This window comes from Papio anubis, chromosome 4, assembly GCF_008728515.1.
Source record: "Papio anubis isolate 15944 chromosome 4, Panubis1.0, whole genome shotgun sequence".
NCBI lineage: Eukaryota > Metazoa > Chordata > Mammalia > Primates > Cercopithecidae > Papio > Papio anubis.
In genome coordinates this window covers 141,764,677-141,785,316 of record NC_044979.1, presented here as the reverse complement: position 1 = coordinate 141,785,316, position 20,640 = coordinate 141,764,677, and the positions used below count along the sequence as shown (strand labels likewise).

Below are 20,640 nucleotides of genomic sequence, written 5' to 3'. Positions count from 1 at the left end.
CTACTCAGGCTGAACAGGAAAATCTTTGTGTTCCGAGGTGACTTTGCAGTGAGCGGATCAGCGCCACTGCACTCCGGCCTGAGCGTGCTGTGAGACTCGATCTCTGGAAATAGAGGTGAGGGCCGTGCGCAGTGGCTCACGCCTGTAATCCCAGCACTTTAGGAGGCCAATGCAGGTGGATCACCTGAGGTCAGGAGTTCAAGACCACCCTGGCCAACATGGTGAAACTCTGTCTCTACTAAAAATACAAAAGTTAGCCAGGCATGGTGGTGGGTGCCTGTAATCCCAGCTACTTAGGAGGCTGAGGCAGAACTGCTTGAATCCAGGAGGCAGAGTTCAAGGTGCAGTGAGCCAAGATAGCAACACTGCACTCCAGCCTGGGCGACAGAGTGAGACTCCATCTCCAAAAAAAAAAAAAAGAAAAATAGAGATGGGATCTTGCTATGTTGCCCAGGCTGGTCTCAAACTTCTGGGCTCAAGTAATCCTCCTGCCTCAGCTTCCCAAAGTGCTGGGATTACAGGTGTGAGCCACCACGCCTGGCAGCTCTTGATATTTTTAAAATGAGGAATGCCTTATGTAATGATCCAGGCATACTTCTAGCCTGACGAGGGGATGCCCTTTATGGTCTATGAACCAGAGCTTGAGTCTGGAGGTGGGAGAACCTAGGTTTGAATCCCTGCTTAGCAGTCAAATGATTGTGGGCACATGACCTTGAGTTCAATTAAACATTTATTGAGCTCCTACTATGTCTGAGGCATTGTGGATACAGAGATAAGACACTGTCCTGGCCCACAAGGGGCTCAGGGGACCTGCTCAATGGACAGCCAGGTTCTTTCCTCATCTGTAAATTGGGGATGATAATATCTGTCCATCATGGCTCTGGGGCTAATCGTGATGACAGAATGTGGAAGTATGAATCACAACACAAAAGAGAGGAGTGGTAGATGCTGCTGCTTTCTTCCCTGAAGTTCCATTTATTTCTGTATGTATGTATGTATGTATTTAGAAACAGCGGTGGCTCAAGCCTGTAATCCCAGCACTTTGGGAGGCCCAGACGGGCGGATCACGAGGTCAGGAGATCGAGACCATCCTGGCTAACACGATGAAACCCCGTCTCTACTAAAAAATACAAAAAACTAGCCGGGCGAGGTGGCGGGCGCCTGTAGTCCCAGCTACTCGGGAGGCTGAGGCAGGAGAATGGCGTAAACCCGGGAGGCGGAGCTTGCAGGGAGCTGAGATCCGGCCACTGCACTCCAGCCTGGGCGACAGAGCGAGACTCCGTCTCAAAAAAAAAAAAAAAAAAAGAAACAGGGAATTGCTCTGTCGCCCAGGCTGGAGCGTGCTGGTGCAATCATAGCTCACTGTAGCCTCCAGCTCCTGGGCTCAGGTATGCCACCATGCCTGGCTAAGTTTTTATTTTTATTTTTTACTTTTGAGACAGAGTCTTGCTCTGTCACCCAGGCTGGAGTGCAGTGGCGTGATCTTGGCTCACCGCAGCCTCTGCCCCATGGGTTCATGCAATTCTCCTTTTTCAGCCTCCCAAGTAACTGGGATTACAGGTGTTCACCACCACGCCTGGCTAATTTTTGTATTTTTAGTAGAGATGGGGTTTTACCATGTTGGCCAGGCTGGTCTTGAACTCCTAACCTGCTTCGGCCTCCCAAAGTGCTGGGATTACAGGGGTGAGCCACCATGCCTAGACTGCTTTTTATTTTTTGTAGCGATCTTGTTGCCTAGGCTGGTCTTGAACTCCTGGGCTCAAGCGTTCCTCCCTCCTTGGCCTCCCAGAGTGCTGGGATTACAGGCATGAGCCACTGTACCTGGCCTTGAAGTTCCATTTAGAAATGATGACTCTGTCATTCTAGAAGGTGATGAGATAAAAATGCCCCCAAAGAACAGACATGACTATAATTCTGAAACGATGCTTGAGGTCTCTGGTTTAAGCAAGCCTGGCTCCCTGAGGTTAACTGACTTGTGCCCGTCCCGCAGGGAGGACATAGAACAGTCTGAATGAGAACTACTTATTATTACTATTATTTTATTTTTTATTTATTTTTTTTGAGATGGAGTCTCGCTCTGTCGCCCAGGCTGGAGTGCAGTGGCGCGATCTTGGCTCACTGCAAGCTCCGCCTCCCGGGTTCACGCCATTCTGCCTCAGCTTCCTGAGTAGCTGGGACTACAGGCGCCCGCCACCACGCCCGGCTAATTTTTTGTATTTGTTTTTTAGTAGAGACGTGGTTTCACTGTGTTGGCCAGGATGGTCTCGATCTCCCGACCTCGTGATTCACCCGCCTTGGCCTCCCAGAATGCTGGGATTACAGGCGTGAGCCACCGCGTCCGGCCTAAGAACTACTTATTCTTTCAATCACAACTCACTGCCCTCGACATCCAAATTTGGCTGATGTTTTATAGGACTCCCCCCGCCACCGATCAAGAAGTCTTGGAAAAGCACCCTGTTGAGTTACTGTGAATATTAACAGAGATAAAAGGTGTCCACTGAATTCTGCATGTGTTGCCAGAAACGTGTTGACATCTACATTTTAGCCTGGAGGTATCGGTGCATCTGTTAATCCTGCAGCTGCTTCTCAGGGGTTTTGAGTACAGCAGCTTGGAAACTTAGCCAGAAAATTGCGATTCCAAATTTGTGCTTTCGTTAATTTTTTTTTTTTTTTTCAACCTCTATCTCCCGGGATCAAGCCATTCTCCTGCCTCAGCCTCCCGAGAAGCTGGGATTACAGGCATGCGCCACCACACCCAACTAATTTTGTACTTTTTCTTTTTTTTTTTTTGAGACGGAGTCTCGTTCTGTCCCCCAGGCTGGAGTGCCATGGCGCAATCTCGGCTCACTGCAACCTCTGCCTGCCAGGTTCAAACAATTCTCCTGCCTCAGCCTCCTGGGTAACTGGGACTACAAGCATGTGCCACCATGCCCGGCTAATTTTTTTTTTATTTTTAGTAGAGATGGGGTTTCACCATGCTGGCCAGGCTGGTCTCGAACTCCTGACCTCGTTATCCGCCTGCCTTGGCCTCGCAAAGTGCTGGGATTACAGGCGTGAGCCACTGTGCCCAGCCCTAATTCCCAGCCCTAATTTTTGTATTTTTAATAGAGACAGGGTTTCACCATATTGGCCAGGCTTGTCTCGAACTCCTGACCTCAAGTGATCCTCCCACCTTGGCCTCCCAAAAGTATCGGGATTACAGGCATGAGCCACCATATCTGGCCCAGAATTTGTTCTTTGTTCTTGTGGCAAGTGCTTGAAAATGTGGATTACAAAAGAAATGCTTTCTGTGTTTCATTGTGTGAGTTAAGTGTGTTGTACCAGGCAGATTTATGTAGTGAGGACCACCCCATTAGAGAATGAGGAGTGTAATATAGATTTAAATATGCAAATATATACGTAGAGGAAATATATATATGTATGTACACACACGACTTGTGATAGAATTTATCTTGTCACTCAGCAAGAGAAAATTTTTACCTGTGTCATGTAGAAACTTATGCACTTAAGTTATAAAATATTTAGAAATATTTGCCTAGTAGAACCGTAAGGCTTACCTCAGGCTAACCATAAAACTCGGAACTTAAAGTGTTTATCTAAGATAAACATTTAGCAAATATTCAGCAAATATTTGGTAAGGGCCTTCCCTGAGCCAGGCGCTTGTAATTGGTTACAGCCTTGGATTTTGAAATTATATTTGCTTCCTTTTTTTTTTTTTTTTTTTTTTACCCCAGTCCTGACCATGTGAGATACTTGTTGCTTGTGTGCCCAGAAGCTCATGTGGTGGGTTATCAGCCTTTCTCAAGAGCATTGTAGAAAGGGCATGATCCTGGTTTAGGTTTCCTCTGGCACACTGGAGGAGAGTCCGTGGTGACTGTCAAGGTTTCCGGAACAAGACATCTCCCTCATCCCCCAGGCAGGGGCCAGCACCTCCACTGTCTGGCCAGGTCTCCTTGCTGAGTACCCCCAGTGAAAACATTCACACAGAGCAACAAAAATCACATGCATTCATTTGTATGGGAATGGCAGTACTAAAAATAATTTTATTAAACGTCTGCATGAGGCTGGGTGCGGTGGGTCACACCTGTAATCCCAGCACTTTGGGAAGGCCGAGGCCAAGAGTTCGAGACCAGTCTGGCCAACATGGTGAAACCCCCCACTTCTACTAAAAATACAAGAATTAGCTGGGTGTGGTGGCGCACGCCTGTAATTCCAGCTATTGGGGAGGCTGAGGCAGCAGGAGAATTACTTGAACCTGGGAGGTGGAGATTGCAGTGAGCCAAGATTGTGCTACTGCGTTCTGGCCTAGGTGACAGAGTGAGACTCTGTCTCAAAAAAATAAAATAATTGTCTGAATGATACAAAAGTGGATGAAAGACCAGACTCAATGACTCACTCCTATAATCCCAGCACTTTGGGAGGCCAAGGTAGGAGGATCGCTTGAGGCTAGGAATTCAAGACCAGCTTGGGCAACAGAGGGAGACCCCATCTCAAAAAAATTAAAAAATAAGCGAGGTGTGGTGATGGCACCTGTAGCCCCAGCTGCTCAAAGAGGCTGAGGTGGGAGGTTGCTAACTCTGGGAGGTTGAGGCTGCAGTGAGCTATGACTGCACCACTGCACTCCAGCCAGGTGAACAGAGCAAGACCCTGTCTCTAAAAAAAAACAAGAAAGAAATCCAGAAGTGGTACAGAGCAGAATTTCGGCGATCCGAAACATATGCATATTTATGTATTCCAAGTCTTCGATAGGAATGCATTTCTGTGAAAACCAGCAAGAGGCCAGGTGCGGTGGCTCACGCCTGTAATCCCAGCACTTTGGGAGGCTGAGGCAGGCGGATCACCTGAGGTTGGGAGTTCAAGACCAGCCTGACCAACATGGAGAAACCCCATCTCTACTAAAAATACAAAAAAATTAGCTGGGCGTGGTGCCACATCCCTGTAATCCCAGCTACTCGGGAGGCTGAGGCAGGAGAATCGCTTGAACTCGGGAGGCAGAGGTTGTGGTGAGCCGAGATCGTGCAACTGCACTCTAGCCTGGGCAACAAGAGCAAAACTCTGCCTCAAACAAAACAAAACAAAACACCCAGCAAAAGGTGGCATACTTCTCTTGTGTGCTTGGCATAGAGGCAGTGTGGGGTGATCCTAGGATTAAGTGTGGTACATCTGTTGTTTGAAGACCCACTTCTACTGGTTGGGAGGCCTTGGAAACATATGGAAGCTCTCTGTGCATCAGTTTCCTTTTTGAGACAGGGTTTCGCTCTGTCACCAGGCTGGAGTGCAATGGCACAATCTTGGCTCACTGCAACCTCCGTCTCCTGGGTTTAAGCGATTCTTGTGCCTCAGCCTCCCAAGTAACTGGGACTACAGGCGTGTACCACCATAATTTTTGTATTTTTAGTAGAGACGGGGTTTCACCATGTTGGCTGGGCTGGTCTCAAACTCCTGACTTAAGTGATCCGCCCCGCTCAACCTCCCAAAGTGCTGTGATTATAGGTGTGAGCCACCACACCTGGCCCCCGCTTTTTTTTTTTTTTTCCTGAGACACAGTTTTGCTCTTGTTGCCCAGGCTGGAGTGCAGTGGCACGATTTCGGCTCACCACAACCTCCGCCTCCCAGGTTCAAGCGATTCTCCTGCCTCAGCCTCCTGAGTAGCTGGCATTATAGGCATGCACCACCACACCCAGCTAATTTTGTATTTTTAGTAGAGACGGGATTTCTCCATGTTGGTCAGGCTGGTCTCAAACTCCCGACCTCAGGTGATCAGCCCACCTCAGCCTCCCAAAGTGCTGAGAATACAGGCGTGAGCCACCTGTTTTTTGTTTTTGAGACACGGTCTTGCTGTCACCCAGGCAGGAGTGCAGTGGCGTGATCTCGGTTCACTGCAACCTCTGTCTCCCAGGTTCAAGCGATCTCATGCCTCAGCCTCCTGAGTAGCTGGGATTACAGGTGTGAGCCACCACACCGGCTGATTTTTGTATTTTTAGTAGAGATGGGGTTTCGCCATGTTGGCCAGGCTGGTCTTGAACTCCTGGCCTCAAGTGATCCGCCCACCTCGGCCTCCCAAAGTGCTGGGATTACAGGCATGAGCCACTGTGTCCAGTTCTCAGTTTCCTCATCAAGCACCTGGGGGAAAGGAATGGCCACTTTCATGGGATGGTCCTGCAGATGAGCAGAGATGCCAGCCATATAAAGAGCTGTGTACAGAGCCTGGCACATGCGAATTTGTCATCACATAGCAGCCAAGATGATTGGTGGCCTCACTTTATTCTGTCGGCAGTGGTGTGATCATGACTCACTGCAGCCTCAAACTCCTGGGCTCAAGTGATCCTTCCACTTCAGCCTCTTGGGTAGCTAGGACTGGAGGCATGCACCACCACATCCAGTTAATTTTTAAATTTTCCGTAGAGATGGGCGGGGGCGCGGGGGTCTCGCTATGATGCTCAGGCTGGTCTCGGACTCCTGGCCTCTAGCGATCCTCCCACCTTGGCCTCCAAAAGTGCTGGGATGACAGATATGAGCTACTGTGCCCCTCCCTTCAAAGACATTTTTCTAATACTGAAATCTGATGCTCACACTCCCCTGTTCAAACTCTACGCAGTTCCCCAATAAGCTCTTACAGGATGCTATCCCAATGCCAATGCCCAGCCCCACCTCTACTTTCTAGAGACTCTTCCAGGGCTCTGGCCACACCCAGTGACAAGCCCTGGCATATAATGGGCCACTGTGTACACTCTGGGATCACAGTTCACTCTGCCTGGAATGCTCTGCCACTGGTCCCTGGGGCTGATTCGCCACTGGCCTTCCCAGCCAGGCTGTGGTCCTGGAACTCTCCAGGCACTCAGGCTCATCACCAGCCAGTGTGTGGCACCTCCACCCCTCTCGCCATACAAAGCTCCCTTCACCACAGTTACTGTCTGCCTCCCTATCTGACTGCTATTTGTGTCCCTGTCATCGTCCTCTTTGGCCCCCCAGGGCTTGCACACAGAGCCTGGGATAGCAGTTCCATCTTCTGCATGCTGCACGTTTGAAGGGGCAGGAACTGCTTTGTGTCTGAGGGCAGCACTGGTCAAAGCCATGCTGGGACATCCCAAAACGACACCCCGGCGTTCACAGACTTGGAGTTCCAAACCAGGGGCATTGCTGGGGCAAAAACAATTACTGGAAGAGAAGGGGACCAGCGGCTGTGGATTTTGTGGGGTTTATCAGGAAATGCAGAGAAGTGAAGGGACAATTAGCCATGAAATTGAAGGAAAATGTGCCAGCTTTTGTTGCTCTGATAGGAAAGGAGATCACCAGGCCTGCAGCTGCTACTCTTCAGCAGTTTGCAAGGCTGGGAGGAGAATCCAGGTGGTCCTTGTTGACCAGGTGTTAGGAGGGTTGACCTGAGCCACATCTCTTCATGGTTGATGAGGCACGAGGTTGCACCTCAGTATTCTCTGGCCAGGGGCTGTCACCCTATGGTGCCTGGACAGCTGCCCCCAAGAACTATGGCCTCCTCACTGCCTACCAGGGCCTCTACTGGCTCCAAAGCCCTTGGCCACTCCTGGCCAGTCTCCACTCTTTTTTTTTATTTTTGAGATGGAGCCTCACTGTCGCCCAGGCTGGAGTGCAATGGCACGATCTCGGCTCACTGTAACTTCCGTCTCCCAGGTTCAAGTGATCCTTATGCCTCAGCTTCCTGAGGGATTACAGGTACCCCCCCCACCCACCATGCCCAGCCAACTTTTGTATTTTTAGTAGAGACAGGGTTTCACCATGTTGGCCAGCTGGTCTCGAACTCCTGACCTCAAGTGATCCATCCACCTCAGCCTCCCAAAGTGCTGAGATTACAGGCGTCAGCCACCACGCCCAGCCCAGTCTCCACTCTTGATCTGGCTGTTCGTTAGTGCCAGGGGCCACTCCTCAGTCTTCTAGTGTACCTGGACCACCTCTCAGTTCCTCTTTCGAGGATTGTGGGGATGATGACTAGGACAGGACGTACAAAATGGGAATGGGCTTCGAAGAGCTGGACTTGTGATAAAGAAATATGATGGTCAGGTGGGCATGGTGGCTCATGCCTATAATCCCAGCACCTTGGGAGGTTGAGGCGGGAGGATCACTTGAACCCAGGAGTTTGAGACCAGCCTGGGAAACATAGCAACACCCCATCTCTACAAAATATAAAAAAATTAGCCGGGCACCGTGGCATGCACCTGTAGTCCCCAGCTACTTAGGAGGCTGAGGTGGGAGGATCACTTGAGCCCAGGATGTTGACGCTGTAGTGAGCTAGGGTTGCATCACTGCACTCCAGCCTGGGCCATAGAGTGAGACTCTGTTTCAAAAAAAAAAAAAAAAAAAAAAAAATATATATATATATATATGATTCCTTATTAAAAAATAAAAAGGCCAGGTGCAGGGGCTCACACCTGTAATCCCAGCACTTTGGGGGGCCAAGGCAAAAGGATTGCTTGAGGTCAGGAGTTTGAGACTGGCCTGGGCAACATAGCAAGATCCTATATAAAAATTTTTAAAACTTAGCTGGGCATGGTGGCGTGTGCCTGTGGTCCCAGCTACTGAGGAGGCTGAGGTGGGATGATGACTTGAGCCCAGGAGGTCAAGGCTGCATTGAGCAATGATTGTGTCACTTCACGCAGCCTGGTGACAGAGCAAGAGAGCCCCCACCCCGGCCCTCCCTACAAAAAATTTTTTAAAAATTAAAAAGGCGTGGTTCGAGAAGAGCTGTAGTCGTCCCAGAGCTACAGTGCAGGTGAGAAAACTGGAGACAGAATACAGTAACAGCTACAGGTGCCCCTGAAAAGGTGCAGAGGCGCTAAGGACGCAAGGAATCCTAAACGTTCCAATCGTTCGTTTTAAAGTTGTTCTGGCAAACCTGTGAAACCCTGTATGAGGAAATGTTTCAGCGAGGGCGCCTGACGCGGTCCCCGAGGCCAGAAAACACCCAGGTTTAGATACGGGCTCTGACCCGCACCTGCCACGGCCAAACCCCTCCCCCTTCTGATCCCGGTCCCGTGTTGTCCTCCAGGGGGTAAGCAGAACACCTGGCAGGGCTGCCTGAAGATTAGGGAAACTGAGGAGACGCGGCAGGTGCCCAGTATTTATGGTTTTGTCCCCAAACGGGGGAGTTATTTGTAAGCACTGGCCACTACCCCTGTAACACCTAATTGTCCAAAAAAAGGCAAAGGGAGGGAATGCGCCGCAGCTGAGCACCGCACAGGCCGCAGCTGGGGTGCACGCCCGGGTGTACCCTTTGCATTGCTGGGAGCGCTGGCGATCGCGGGGGCAGAAGGCTGGGGTTGGGGCGGCCTGGGACCCACCCGGCCCCGCCCCTTCTCAGGCCCCGCCCTCCCCCTCCTCCACGGGTGAGGGGACCTCGGCCGGCTTGGGAGATGGGGGCGTAGCGGGAGGTGGGGGTGCATCCGCGGGCCCTAAAGGTCACGACCCTATGGGGCTTCTCTGGGTCGTGGTGGGGGAGGGGAAATCTCCCCTCCACGGGAGATCCGAGAGCCGCGGCGGGGGGGCGGGGCGGAGCGCAGGGCGCAGCTGGCAGGGCGGCTTCGGGAGGGCGCGGCCCCTTTAAGACGCCCCGCCGGCCCCGCCCTCGCTCCCCGCCTCCCGTCGCCCACGTGACCCCGGTCTTGTGACTGAGTCGGGGAGGGCGGGGGAAGCCCGCGGCGCGCGCCCGCCCCGCCCCGCCCCGCGTCTGCCTCAGAGGGACCCGAGCCACCCGGACTGCCGCGTCCCCGCCGCCGCCGCCGCCGCGTCCCCCGCCGGGGCCGACCGAGCCAAGCCGGGCCGGAGCGGCGGGCGCGGCCGGGCCGCCATGGACCATAAGCCCCTGCTGCAGGAGCGGCCGCCCGCCTACAACCTGGAGGCCGGCCAGGGCGACTACGCGTGCGGCCCGCACGGCTACGGCGCCATCCCCGCCGCGCCCCCGCCGCCGCCCTACCCCTACCTCGTCACAGGTGGGCCCGGAACCAACTTTCCCCGCCAGCGGCTTCCGAGGGGGCAAGCCCGTGCGGGGGACGCGGGTCCGGAGGCCGGCGGGGCCCGCCCGGGGGTCCTTCCTGGAGCTGGAGGTCCCCGGGCCGGCTTCGGGACCCCGCGTCGCCGAGGGCCAGCCTCTTCCCCGGGGCTCTCGTCCTCGGGCCCGTCGTACCCAGCGGGGCCGGATTCCTGCCCCAGATGAACTTTGTGTCACGAGGCGCTCGCTGTTGGCAGATTAGCGCCGAATCAGGCCCGCGGTGGCCGTCCCGAGGGTGGAAAAGACCGGGGGCTTTTTTAGCGGGGTGGAGGTGGGGGTACGGGATGAGTAGTCCCCATCGCGGTCCGATTTCTCCTCCCTGCAGCCTAATGACTTGTCTTCCCCCCCACAGGGATACCCACCCACCATCCCAGGGTCTACAACATCCACAGCCGGACCGTCACCCGGTACCCTGCCAACTCTATCGTGGTCGTGGGAGGCTGTCCCGTCTGCAGGTGAGTGGGTCTGCAGCCTGGGGACTGGCCCTGGAAACGCTGAGGACCCCCGCCCTACCCCCCAGGACTTCACAAAGTCAGCTCTGCTTGTGGGAGTGGGTCCGGCTTGACTTGGATCTTGATCAGAGCCCTTTATGGGAGGAACAGACAGGCTGCCCGTATGCGGTGTGGGAGACCGTGGGTCCACTCACCATTGGCTCTGAACACATTTTGTGGGGGCAAAAGGGTGGATTCCTTTTCCTAGATTTTGGGGTATTGCACCCCAAGTGATTGGGATGTAGAAAAGGTAACAACGGGACTCGTGGTCTTTTCGTCTTTGTTCTGGGACTTGCAAGGAATCAGGTGTCTGCATTTTCCTTCAATTTCCGCAAGTTTACTCTGCAGTCGATCATCGAAGGTGGTGGAAGGTTTCGTTTTCCCGGAAGGGGCATTTGGAAGTAAGTGCACCAGCAGGAGAGACCTCAGTGGGAGAAGCGACGGCTGTAAGAGCTGCTTTAGCCAAAGCCGGCTTGAAACGCCCTTTCACGAGCTGGACCAGGATGGAAGCCCCGTGGTTCTTTGAGGCGGGAGTGGTTTTTTTGATATCCTCGCATTGGACCTGCACAGGCTTTCTGGTTTTCATAGGACCCTGAGGTGCAGCTAGAGGATTGTTTTGTGGAGGTTTTGAGGATTCAGATTTAAATAAGGATTAATTAAATATAAATCCTTGGCAGCTGGGGGTGTTCAGATTGCCTAGAAAGTAGGGGCAGAGTTGGCGGGGACAGGGTGTTCAGCTGTGTCTGGGAGGAGGAAGTTGAAGCCGCTGAGATGGAATTAAGAAACCCTGGTTTGGACTTATACTTGATTTCAAAAGTGTGTGTGTAAGGCCTAGAGCAGAGTCATGGGGAAGTGAATGATTTCAGAGCCTTAGCAGGCAACTTCCTGGGAAGAGGGAGGGCATCCCAGAGGTGGGGACAAGAGGCTGGGACCTCAGGGGCAGGTTGTGGCCGCTTGCCTGCATAGGGACCCCGTGACAAACCCTAACTGGGACGTCAGTTTGACACAGTTGGTCGCCACCCAGCAGAAACATTGGCCTTTGGAGTGAAGGTGGAGGGGAGGGCAGGGCGGGGCGCCGGCTGCCTCCGGGACATAGTTTTCTCTGGGAGCTGCACCGGGTTGTGGGGGCTGGCAGAGCTGTGTGGGTGTGAAGGCACATGGAGGGGACTCAGAACATGGAGGAGCAGAGGGTCTGCCTGCGTGTCATTGTCCATGCCTTGCCATCCCAGTGTCCAGCCTGCCGGAGGAGCTGGATTCCAGTCCTGGTCCTGCCAGGAACAGCGGGGCCTGTTTCCCCGTCTGGGACATGAGGGTGCCTGGTGAGGTGTCTCTGAAGCTCTTAGCTCTTCTCTGCCCAACCCCCTGAACTTGGAGATGTGGGAGACCAGCGGCAGCGAGGGATGGCCCAGATATCCCAGGGCTGGGGGCGCGCCCAGGTGGCGGCGCAGTTGCTGTCGGTATGGGGGTGCTGGCCCTGCCACTTCCCCTTCCCTAGGTGGGAGCTGTGTCCCTGTGGAGGCCCGTGGCTTCCGCTGACCCGGCGGTGCCCCCCAGCTATGCAGAACCTGGAGTGGGGTCAGGCTGTGCTCTGCTCTGCTGTGGAGGATCTTGGGCTTGGCCCCCAGAGGCTACAGGAGTGGGGTCCTCAGTTACTTGATCACTGTGCTCTCTGCCCTTGGGCAGCTGCACCATGCCTGGGTGGAGGCTGGGTCCTCTCTGGACAAGGTTGGGGGGTCCTTAGTCCTTTAAGTTGGGACCAGAGCACTCTTTGATCCTCCGGCGACCCCTTGGGTTGCAGCCAGGCCCTCCCAGCACACAAGTCCCTGCACTCTGCCTGTGGTGCCCTGGATGCTGGAGAGTGGCCCCCGCTCCCCGAGGCTTGGCCTCTGCAGCAGCATTGGGCATGGGATGGGCTTCTGTGCCCTGCAGCAGCCAGAGGGCGAGCAGGGGGCTGGGTGCTCTGCTGCTGGCATCGGGAGGGGGTGTGTGGTCCCTGGGCCACTCCTTTCTACGAGAAGAGTGGAGACACACATGTCTGGTTGTCTGGCCACCGCCTGCCGTCTTGGGGCTGGGAGACAGGATACCGCTCACGTGACCACACTTCCTCCTGCCCCAGGTCCAGCCCACCGGGCTCTGTCCCCCTCCCTGCCTGGTGGCATGGCAGGAATTTGTCCAAGTCACACGTCTGTTAGTCCTTCTGAGTGAGGCTTGGCCAGAGAAGCCTATGTCCCTTGTGGCTCTGCTGCCCTGGCCAGGCCTTTGCTGAAGCTTCCTGACTCCGTCTGCCCTTTTTAGCCGTTTATGAGGAAGCATTTCCGCAGCCCAGCGGTGGATATGCCCCTGTTCCTCCTGCCCTCCTGCTTCACGCCTGCCCTGCCCTGCCCTGCCCTTCCCTGCCCAAGGCCTGGGCCTCTCTGCCCAGGGAGGCCAGTCTTTCTCTGCTAGGGTGTGGTTATACCTAGGTGCAGGATGAGGTGGCTGTGCTGGGCTGGAGCAGAGCCTGTGCCCTGAAAACCAGGAACGCAGGAGTGGGGAAGGCCCTGGCAACACAGGGCCTGGCCCGCACCAGTCCCCCATGAGTATGGCTGGGCTGTCATTGGGCACTTAGTTTTGGGGGTGACCAGAGAGGAAGTCCTGAAAAGGATTTCACCTTTCCTAGGGACGGTGAAAGGAACAGCTGTGGAGGGCGGATGTTGCTCAGAGGTCCAGGGTGCGGCTCAGTAGCCAGCATGGAGGTTGCCACGGCCCTTGAGGGGCAGAGGTGGGCTGTGGAGGGCACGGGGGTGACTGTGGAGACTGGGAAGGGCTGGAGGGGAAGGAGCCTGTGACATCCTTGGGCTTCCAGATGATGGTGATGGAGGGGCTGGTCCCTCCTACCACCTGTGACCTGGAAGCCAGCGCTCCCCTGGTTGAGGAAGTAGCTGAGTTAGCTGGGACGGCCCTGCCCATATGCATGGCCTATGGGCTGTCCCTGTCCTGACAGTCTTGGCCTGAGGTGTGGGGGCAGCGGATGGGCTGGAGCTTGGGCCTAGGCTGTTTGCTGGGCAGGGTTGTGGACCTCAGGGTCCGAGTGCTGCCTCAGTGGCCTCCTGAGTTTCTAACCTTGGGCTTTGCCCCCAGCTGCGGGCCAAGTGGCACCGCTGGGGTGGGTGTAGTGGCAGGCAGAGTCTCAGGCTTTTCTTCCACAGGAGAGGCTGGGACTGGCCCTGGCCCTTGGGTTTGCTGGGAATGGCCCTGGGAGGTCCTGGTGAACTGTCCCTAAGCGAGGCAGCTCCCCCACCCCTGTGGGGGGAGTGGATACCCTGGGGCAGCCAGAAGCTGGCTGGAGCTGCTTTGGGGCCACCTCACCCTGCGCTGAGTATGGCTTCAGGCCCGCAGCCCTCTGAGGAAGCCCTGTGTCTCCCCTTTTCCTGGCGAGCTCGGCCTTCCAGCAAGGTGTGGTGGTCTGGCGTTGTTCCTGGGCGTGGATGGTGCCTCGAGGCCACTGTGTATGCACAGAGGGCAGCTGGGTGCCCTGGGGCAGCCCCCTGTGACACTGACTGCCTTTGGGGGCTGCCTTGGAGGGAGAACGGGCCTGCAGGATGGGTGCTTGTGACTGGGGAGCCCATCCGGGTTCAGATCCCAGCCACGCCCTTCCCTGCTGGGAGGCCCTGGACACACCCTGGGCTTCAGGCTCCTGTAAAGTGCCTGTGGGGATACAGGAAGGGTGAGGATGGCCCTTTCCCTGGGCAGCTCAGAGCCCTGCTGCCAGCCCCTTCTGTCCCTGGTGAGGCGGGAGCCCTGTGGCCTCCACTGTCCCAGGGCCCAGCTCCGGGTGGATGACAGTGGCATGACTGGCCACTTTCACTGCAGGGCTGGAGTCGCCTTAAGGGAGTGCTCTTGGAATTAGTCAGTTCCCTAATTTCGCCAGTGGCCATGATCCCTCCCTGGCCGCGTGGCCTATTGCGCAAGAGTGGGGGAGGGGCAGCTAGAGGGAGCCGGTCAGGACCCGAGCGGTTGAGAAGGTTGAAACCCACCCCACCAACCCAGGTGGGCTCTTCTGGGTTTGGAAGGGAGAACTGGAGGCCGTGGGGACGGACAGGCTGGCGGGGACGGCAGCTGTTCCGGTGCGGGGGTTCCCCTTCTCCCCTCCAGTGCTGGCCCTGCAGCTTGGGGAGTCTTGGCCTAGAAGTTGGATCGTGTTTCTCAGTTCAGAAGATTTGGGGTTTTAAAAAGCACATGATGCCAACACGCCTTTTGAGGTCTAGGGCAGTACTGCAGTTAAAACATTAATATTTCTGCAGCAAGACATGAATATTCAGATAAACTAGGATAAATTACGACTATAAATAGCCACACACCAGTTCAGGTCACATGTTGCTGCCAGGTGAGTTTGCTGTCAAGTGACGGCGAGTTCTGCCTTCAGCGCCTCTTGGTGTTCGAAGTTGTGGATGCGGCTGTGGAATCCTGGGGGGTAGGGTATGCTGCCCACCCTCCAGCTGACCCCAGAGCCAGAGGTGAGGGCCGAATTCTCCTGGCCAGCCCTCGGGTCTTCGAAGCCCGTTCAGGGTTCTCGGGTGTGGATCACAGCCTCCTGTTGCTGGCGGAGGCCTGAGCCTCCTGGGGCGGCTGGATCTGCCCAGTTCCCGGGCGGCACTGCAGGGAAACAGACTCGCTCTCCCCAGAGACCCAGGGGCCTTGGCCTTCCTGCCCTGTCTTTAAGTGGCGTGGAGGCGGGCAGGCGGGTGGGGTTGAATGGACCAGGGATGGGGAGGCTGCCCTAGGAGGTGCCAGAGTGGGTCCCCGGACTGAGGGGCTCAGCCCAGGGTGGCACAAACGGGCCAGCCCTGTGCTCTGGCTGAGGACAGGATGGGTCTGGACGGAAGCTCCGTGGGTTGGAAGGAGGAGGGTGTTTCCCTGTGCCTGGGAGGCCGTGGGGTCAGTGCGTTTGGTTTGGCCCATGGCGCTGCTTGCAGCCCCAGGGCTGGGAATCAAGGTGCTGAGAAGTGAGGCGCCGGGGCCTGGGTGGGCTGGGCTGGCGCTGCTGGAAATCCTGGCGCTCAGGCGGGCCAGCGCCCTGGCCCGTGGCAGTGGGAATCCAACGTGAGTGAGCAGTCTTCCTGCACTTCTCAGCTCTGACGGAGTAGGTGGGTTTTGGGGTCTGGATGGAGAATTAGGAAGCAGGAGGGCGCTGCTGCCCTTGGACTTGGTGAGAGCAGCAGCTGCAGGTAGGAAGCTGGTGTGGGCGGGGCCACCAGGCAGCACTGAAGCCCCACCCCCGCCCATTGCACCATTGCACCTGGATGTCTCTGCTGTGCCCCATGGGCGGGCTCCAGCCAGGCTTCCCACCCACACCCCTTTGCCCAGCCTCCTCCCAGGCACCTCTGGGCCTTTGAACAGGCAGTCGGCTCTGCCCGCAGCCCTGCCTCTCAGCAGCTCTGGTCCTGAGGCGAGGTGCTCAGATGGTCACTGATTGGGCTGGCTGAGGGGGGCCTGGTGGCACTGGGGACCACTCCAGGGGGCAGGCTTCTTCCCTGGAAGGATTTCTCAGCTGGTTCACCCTCCCTGTCTGCTTTTTCATGGGACATTTTCTAACCAGAATATACAGCCAGTGTGTTTCCTGGGATTTGACCGTAGATGCCGTGGAGGAAACGGGAATGGAAGCCCAGATGCTCCCTCCAGCTCCCCCGGAGCCTGTCATGGCCATCTGTGGGGACACAGCTGGTGCTTGGCCTTCCCGGGGCTCCCCCACCTCGACTATGTGGTCTTGGGAGCTGTGGCAGCTGGGGCTTCTGCCCACCCGACACCCCGGGGAGAAGGTCCTGGAGCCGGGCAGGGCAAGCTGCACTCGGCAGGGCTGGGCGGAGGTGTCCTGCCCAGTCTGGACTGGCAGGGGCAGCCCTGGGCAAGGCTGAACAAGTGTGGTGGCCTGACGACCTTGTGGTGCTTAGACAGGGGACACTTTTGTAAAAGTCCACGCAAGAAGTAGAAACTTTGCTGACAGGCTCCGGTCTTTGGCTTGGCTTTGCCTTGGAGCTTCACCGTGTGCTCTGCAGCCCAGCTCCGCCCCTCCACACAGACAGGTGGCGCTGTGTGAGTCTGGGGAACACTGGGTACAAGAGGGCCGGCCGCAGGACTGCTCAGAGCCTTTTGAGAACGAATGGACACAGGGACTCTAGGAGAAAAGTTTCCCCAAACCGGCTGAATGGTCCCCCTTTTCCAAATGTGTACCACCGTGTCTGGCTACTTTTAAATTGTTGTAGAGGTGTTACAGGGGGGTTTTACTTTGTTGCCCAGGCTGGTTTTGAACTGCTGGCTTTAAGTGATCCGCCTCAGCCTCCCAAAGTGCTGCAGTTGCAGGCGTGAGCCACCGTGTCCAGCTCCATTGGAGATGGCTGAAGGGACCTCCCTGAGGAGGCCGGAGGGAGGCAGATGGGCATGAAGTGTTTTTCTTTTCTTTTTTTTTTTTTTTTGAGACAGAGTTTTGCTCTTGTTGCAAAGGCTGGAGTGCAATGGTGCGATCTCGGCTCACTGCAACCTCCACCTCCCGGGTTCAAGCAGTTCTGTCTCAGCCTCCCAAGTAGCTGGGATTACAGGTGCCCGCCACTATGCCTGGCTAACTTTTGTATTTTTAGTAGAAACGTGGTTTCACCATGTTGACCAGGCTGGTCTCGAACTTCTGACCTCAGGTGATCTGCCTGCCTCGGCCTCCCAAAGTGTTGGGATGACAGGCGTGAACCACCGTACCTGGCAACTTTTTCTTTCAGCAGTGGAAAGCCCAACTTCAGAATATTCTGGTTTATTTTCCATAATCCCGGGAGAAGCAGGGAATAGGTTCTGTGGGTGGGGTTTGGGCTCCCCAGCCTGCCTTGCCTAGCAGTGGTGGAGGCAGTGGCCCTCATGAGTCCAAACTCCCAGAAAGCAGCTTGGAAACATGCAGGGTGCTGGGATGGGAGTAGGGTTCCCCAGGTGGCCAAGTTTTCTTCCCTTAGCAAGGCACAGGTAGTCACGCTTCCCTGTTGCAGGCGGGTGACCACACCACCTTGTTGTAGGCTCCCCTTCCCCACTAAGCACCAGCTCCCATCACCTGTCAGACACCCCCACCCTGTTGTGTTCTCTCTCCACTTACTTCAGTACTGCCTGGATGGAAGGGTTTGGGCCCCCAGGAGGACCAGAAGGAGCCCGCAGGGGGCTGCCTGTCTGGTGGGAGCAAAGCTTTTCTCATTTGTGCTGAGCTGGCTAGTGTGGTTAATTTCAGCTGTGTCCAGAACTTTCCAGAAATAGCCTAAGGAGCTGAGCTGAGCACTCGGCTCCTGGCTTCCTACTTTTAGGGCCTCTGAAACTGACACTTGGGTTCGATGATTGCAGGTCACTGAACCTATGCTCACTGGTGCAGGATTTGTGGGATGGCCTTTAGGTGTCTTAGTCTGTTACATTGAACTTTGTTGAAGAGGAGGCTTTGAGATCCCATTTTGAGAAATAAGACATTATTTCTTCAGACATTGTGTGAACATGGCCGACTGCAGTCTCCCATTAACCCACCCCCACTACCAAAGGAACAGAAATCCAACAAAAGCCCAAACACTGACGGGACCACTAAGCTTGCTGGTTGCTCCTTTTCTTTTCTTTTTTTTTTTTTTTTGAGACGGAGTCTTGCTCTGTCACCCAGGCTGGAGTGCAGTGGCGCGATCACAGCTCACTGCAAGCTCTGCCTCCCGGGTTCATGTCGTTCTCCTGCCTCAGCCTCCTGAGTAGCTGGGACTACAGGCGCCTGCCCCAATGCCTTTTTTTTTTTTTTTTTTTTTTTTTTTGAGACAGTCTTGCTCTGTTGCCCAGGCTGGAGTACAGTGGCCGGATCTCAGCTCACTGCAAGCTCCACCTCCCGGGTTCACGCCATTCCTGCCTCAGCTTCCCCAGTAGCTGGGACTACAGGCGCCAGCCACCTACGCCCGGCTAGTTTTTTGTGTATTTTTTTTTTAGTAGAGATGGGGTTTCACCGTGTTAGCCAGGATGGTCTCGATCTCTGACCTGCGTGATCCCACCCGTCTTGGCCTCCCAAAGTGCTGGGATTAGGGCTTGAGGCCACTGGCCTGGCCTAATTTTTGTATTTTTTAGTAGAGACAGTGTTTCACTGTGTTAGCCAGGATGGTCTTGATCTCCTGACCTCGTGATCCACCTGCCTTGGCCTCCCAAAGTGCTGGGATTACAGATGTGAGCCACCGTGCCCGGCCTCTGGTTGCTCCTTTTCTAAGAGCAGATATGTGTGGCTTGTGGCACCAAAATGATCTTGCCTCTCAAGGTTTTACTTTTTGAGATGGAGTCTCGCTCTGTCACCCAGTCTGGAGTATAGTGGCTCTATCTCGGCTCACTGCAACCTCTGCCTCCTGGATTCAAGTGATTCTCTTTGTCTCAGCCTCCCAAGTAGCCGGGACTGCAGGCACGTGCCACCACGCCTGGCAAATTTTTGTATTGTTGGTAGAGACAGGGTTTCACCATGTTGGCCAGGCTGGTCTTGAACTCCTGAACTCAGGTGATCCACCCGCCTCTGCCTCCCAGAGTGGTGGGATTACAGGCAGGAGCCACCATGCACCCAGCCTTGCCTTTCAAGGTTAACTGATAAGACTTTTCAACTGTTTTATTCTTCCCCTTTTCTTTTAATGTTAGTGATTAAATAGCAGCTCTGGCCATTCTATGAACCAGCACATGCAGATGGTTCTTGGGGCTCTCTGGGCCAGTGGGCTGTGGCTGGGCGGTGGGGGGCTGTTTTCTCGGGCGGATTGTCACTGTCCCTCACCGGAGGTCCTCATGTCAGTCATGGCCACTGCTTGGTTGAGTGCAAGGGTGGGAGGGGTGAGGGTTCTGGCTGCCCGGGTCCTAACAGTGCCGCCCTCTCTGCCTGTCTCTGCCGCAGGGTCGGGGTGCTGGAGGACTGCTTCACCTTCCTGGGCATCTTCCTGGCGATCATCCTGTTCCCCTTTGGGTTCATCTGCTGTTTTGCCTTGAGGAAGCGAAGATGCCCCAACTGTGGAGCCACCTTCGCTTAAAGGAGCAGCAGGTCCGGCTCTCCTACCCCAGCTCTTTTTCTAATGTAAATGTTGTGTACAATAGTTTTATTTGATTAAGCTTCAGAACTGTTTTGTAAAGCGAGGTGGGACAGATGTGGCACACGCCAGCTGCGGTTTCCCGGAGTGTGGAGCGGCAGCGCTGCTGCTCCCGCCCGAGGCTCATGACAACTCAATAAAGCACTGCTTTTATTTTCTGCAGTCTTCAATTTGAGAAAGGTGAGAAATAATGTTTTCAATAAATGAGATTCATACCATTGTTGACCTGGTGCTGCTTACTCGGTGCTTTCAGACACCCAGGAGAGACCGGAACGACGCCAGCATTGCTGCCTTGGCGCTCCCCAGGCCAGGCCTGACCACCTTGTATTCAACAGGCGCTTACAGCTCAAGAAAATATGCTTGTTTTCAAGTTCTTTATTATTAAAATTATAATCCCTTGACATTTACAGAACAGGCACCTCGGTGCCAAGGACAAGGTCATCCCCCCGTTCTGCTCTGGGAGGTGGAACCTGGGGCCTGCAGGTTACATCTGAGACCCCCAGGTCCTAGTCTTCAACCCCGTAACAAAACCAGAACCATCCCCAAGGGGGAATGCCAAAGGCCAGGTGTCACCCATGGCACCAGATGGGGCTGAGCCCTGCCTCTGATGTCTGAAGTGGGGAACATGGCCACGGGGTTTGCATGGACTGAATTCTCACGTGGCTGCAGGCCCTGCTGTAGGACAGACTGGGGGCGTTAACATATAGTTCATGGTGCCTGCAGCCCTTCCTGGGGGCGGGGCAGGGTGGGGGGCATGCGTCTGGTTTGTCCTCCCAGCAGAAGCAGATGGTGACACTGCTGGACCTGGCTGGAAGGAGCCTGAAGCATCGCCCACGTCCACTGGCTTACCTGCATGTAACCTCTCCCAGTCTCAGCCTCACAGGAAAGTAGTACACTTAAGGCCAAAGGAGAGGTGATAAGCCACAGCCCCAGCACCCCACAACACACACACAGCGGCTGGGCTGGAAATCTGTCACCCGGGCTGCAGGGCAGCGGCATGATCTGGCTCACTGCAACCTCTGCCTCCCGGGTTCAAGCGATTCTCCTG

General features: G+C 55.3%; 1 protein-coding gene across 1 annotated transcript; it reads left to right on the top strand.

Moving 5' to 3' along the window:
* Positions 1–9,689: 9,689 nt before the first annotated feature.
* Positions 9,690–19,815, top strand: BRI3 (brain protein I3). The gene is made up of 3 exons (XM_003895722.4): positions 9,690–9,962; positions 10,374–10,476; positions 19,403–19,815. The coding sequence occupies exons 1-3, from the start codon at positions 9,821–9,823 to the stop codon at positions 19,533–19,535; spliced, it is 378 nt and encodes a 125-aa protein (XP_003895771.1). The 5' UTR covers positions 9,690–9,820; the 3' UTR covers positions 19,536–19,815.
* Positions 19,816–20,640: the final 825 nt, after the last annotated feature.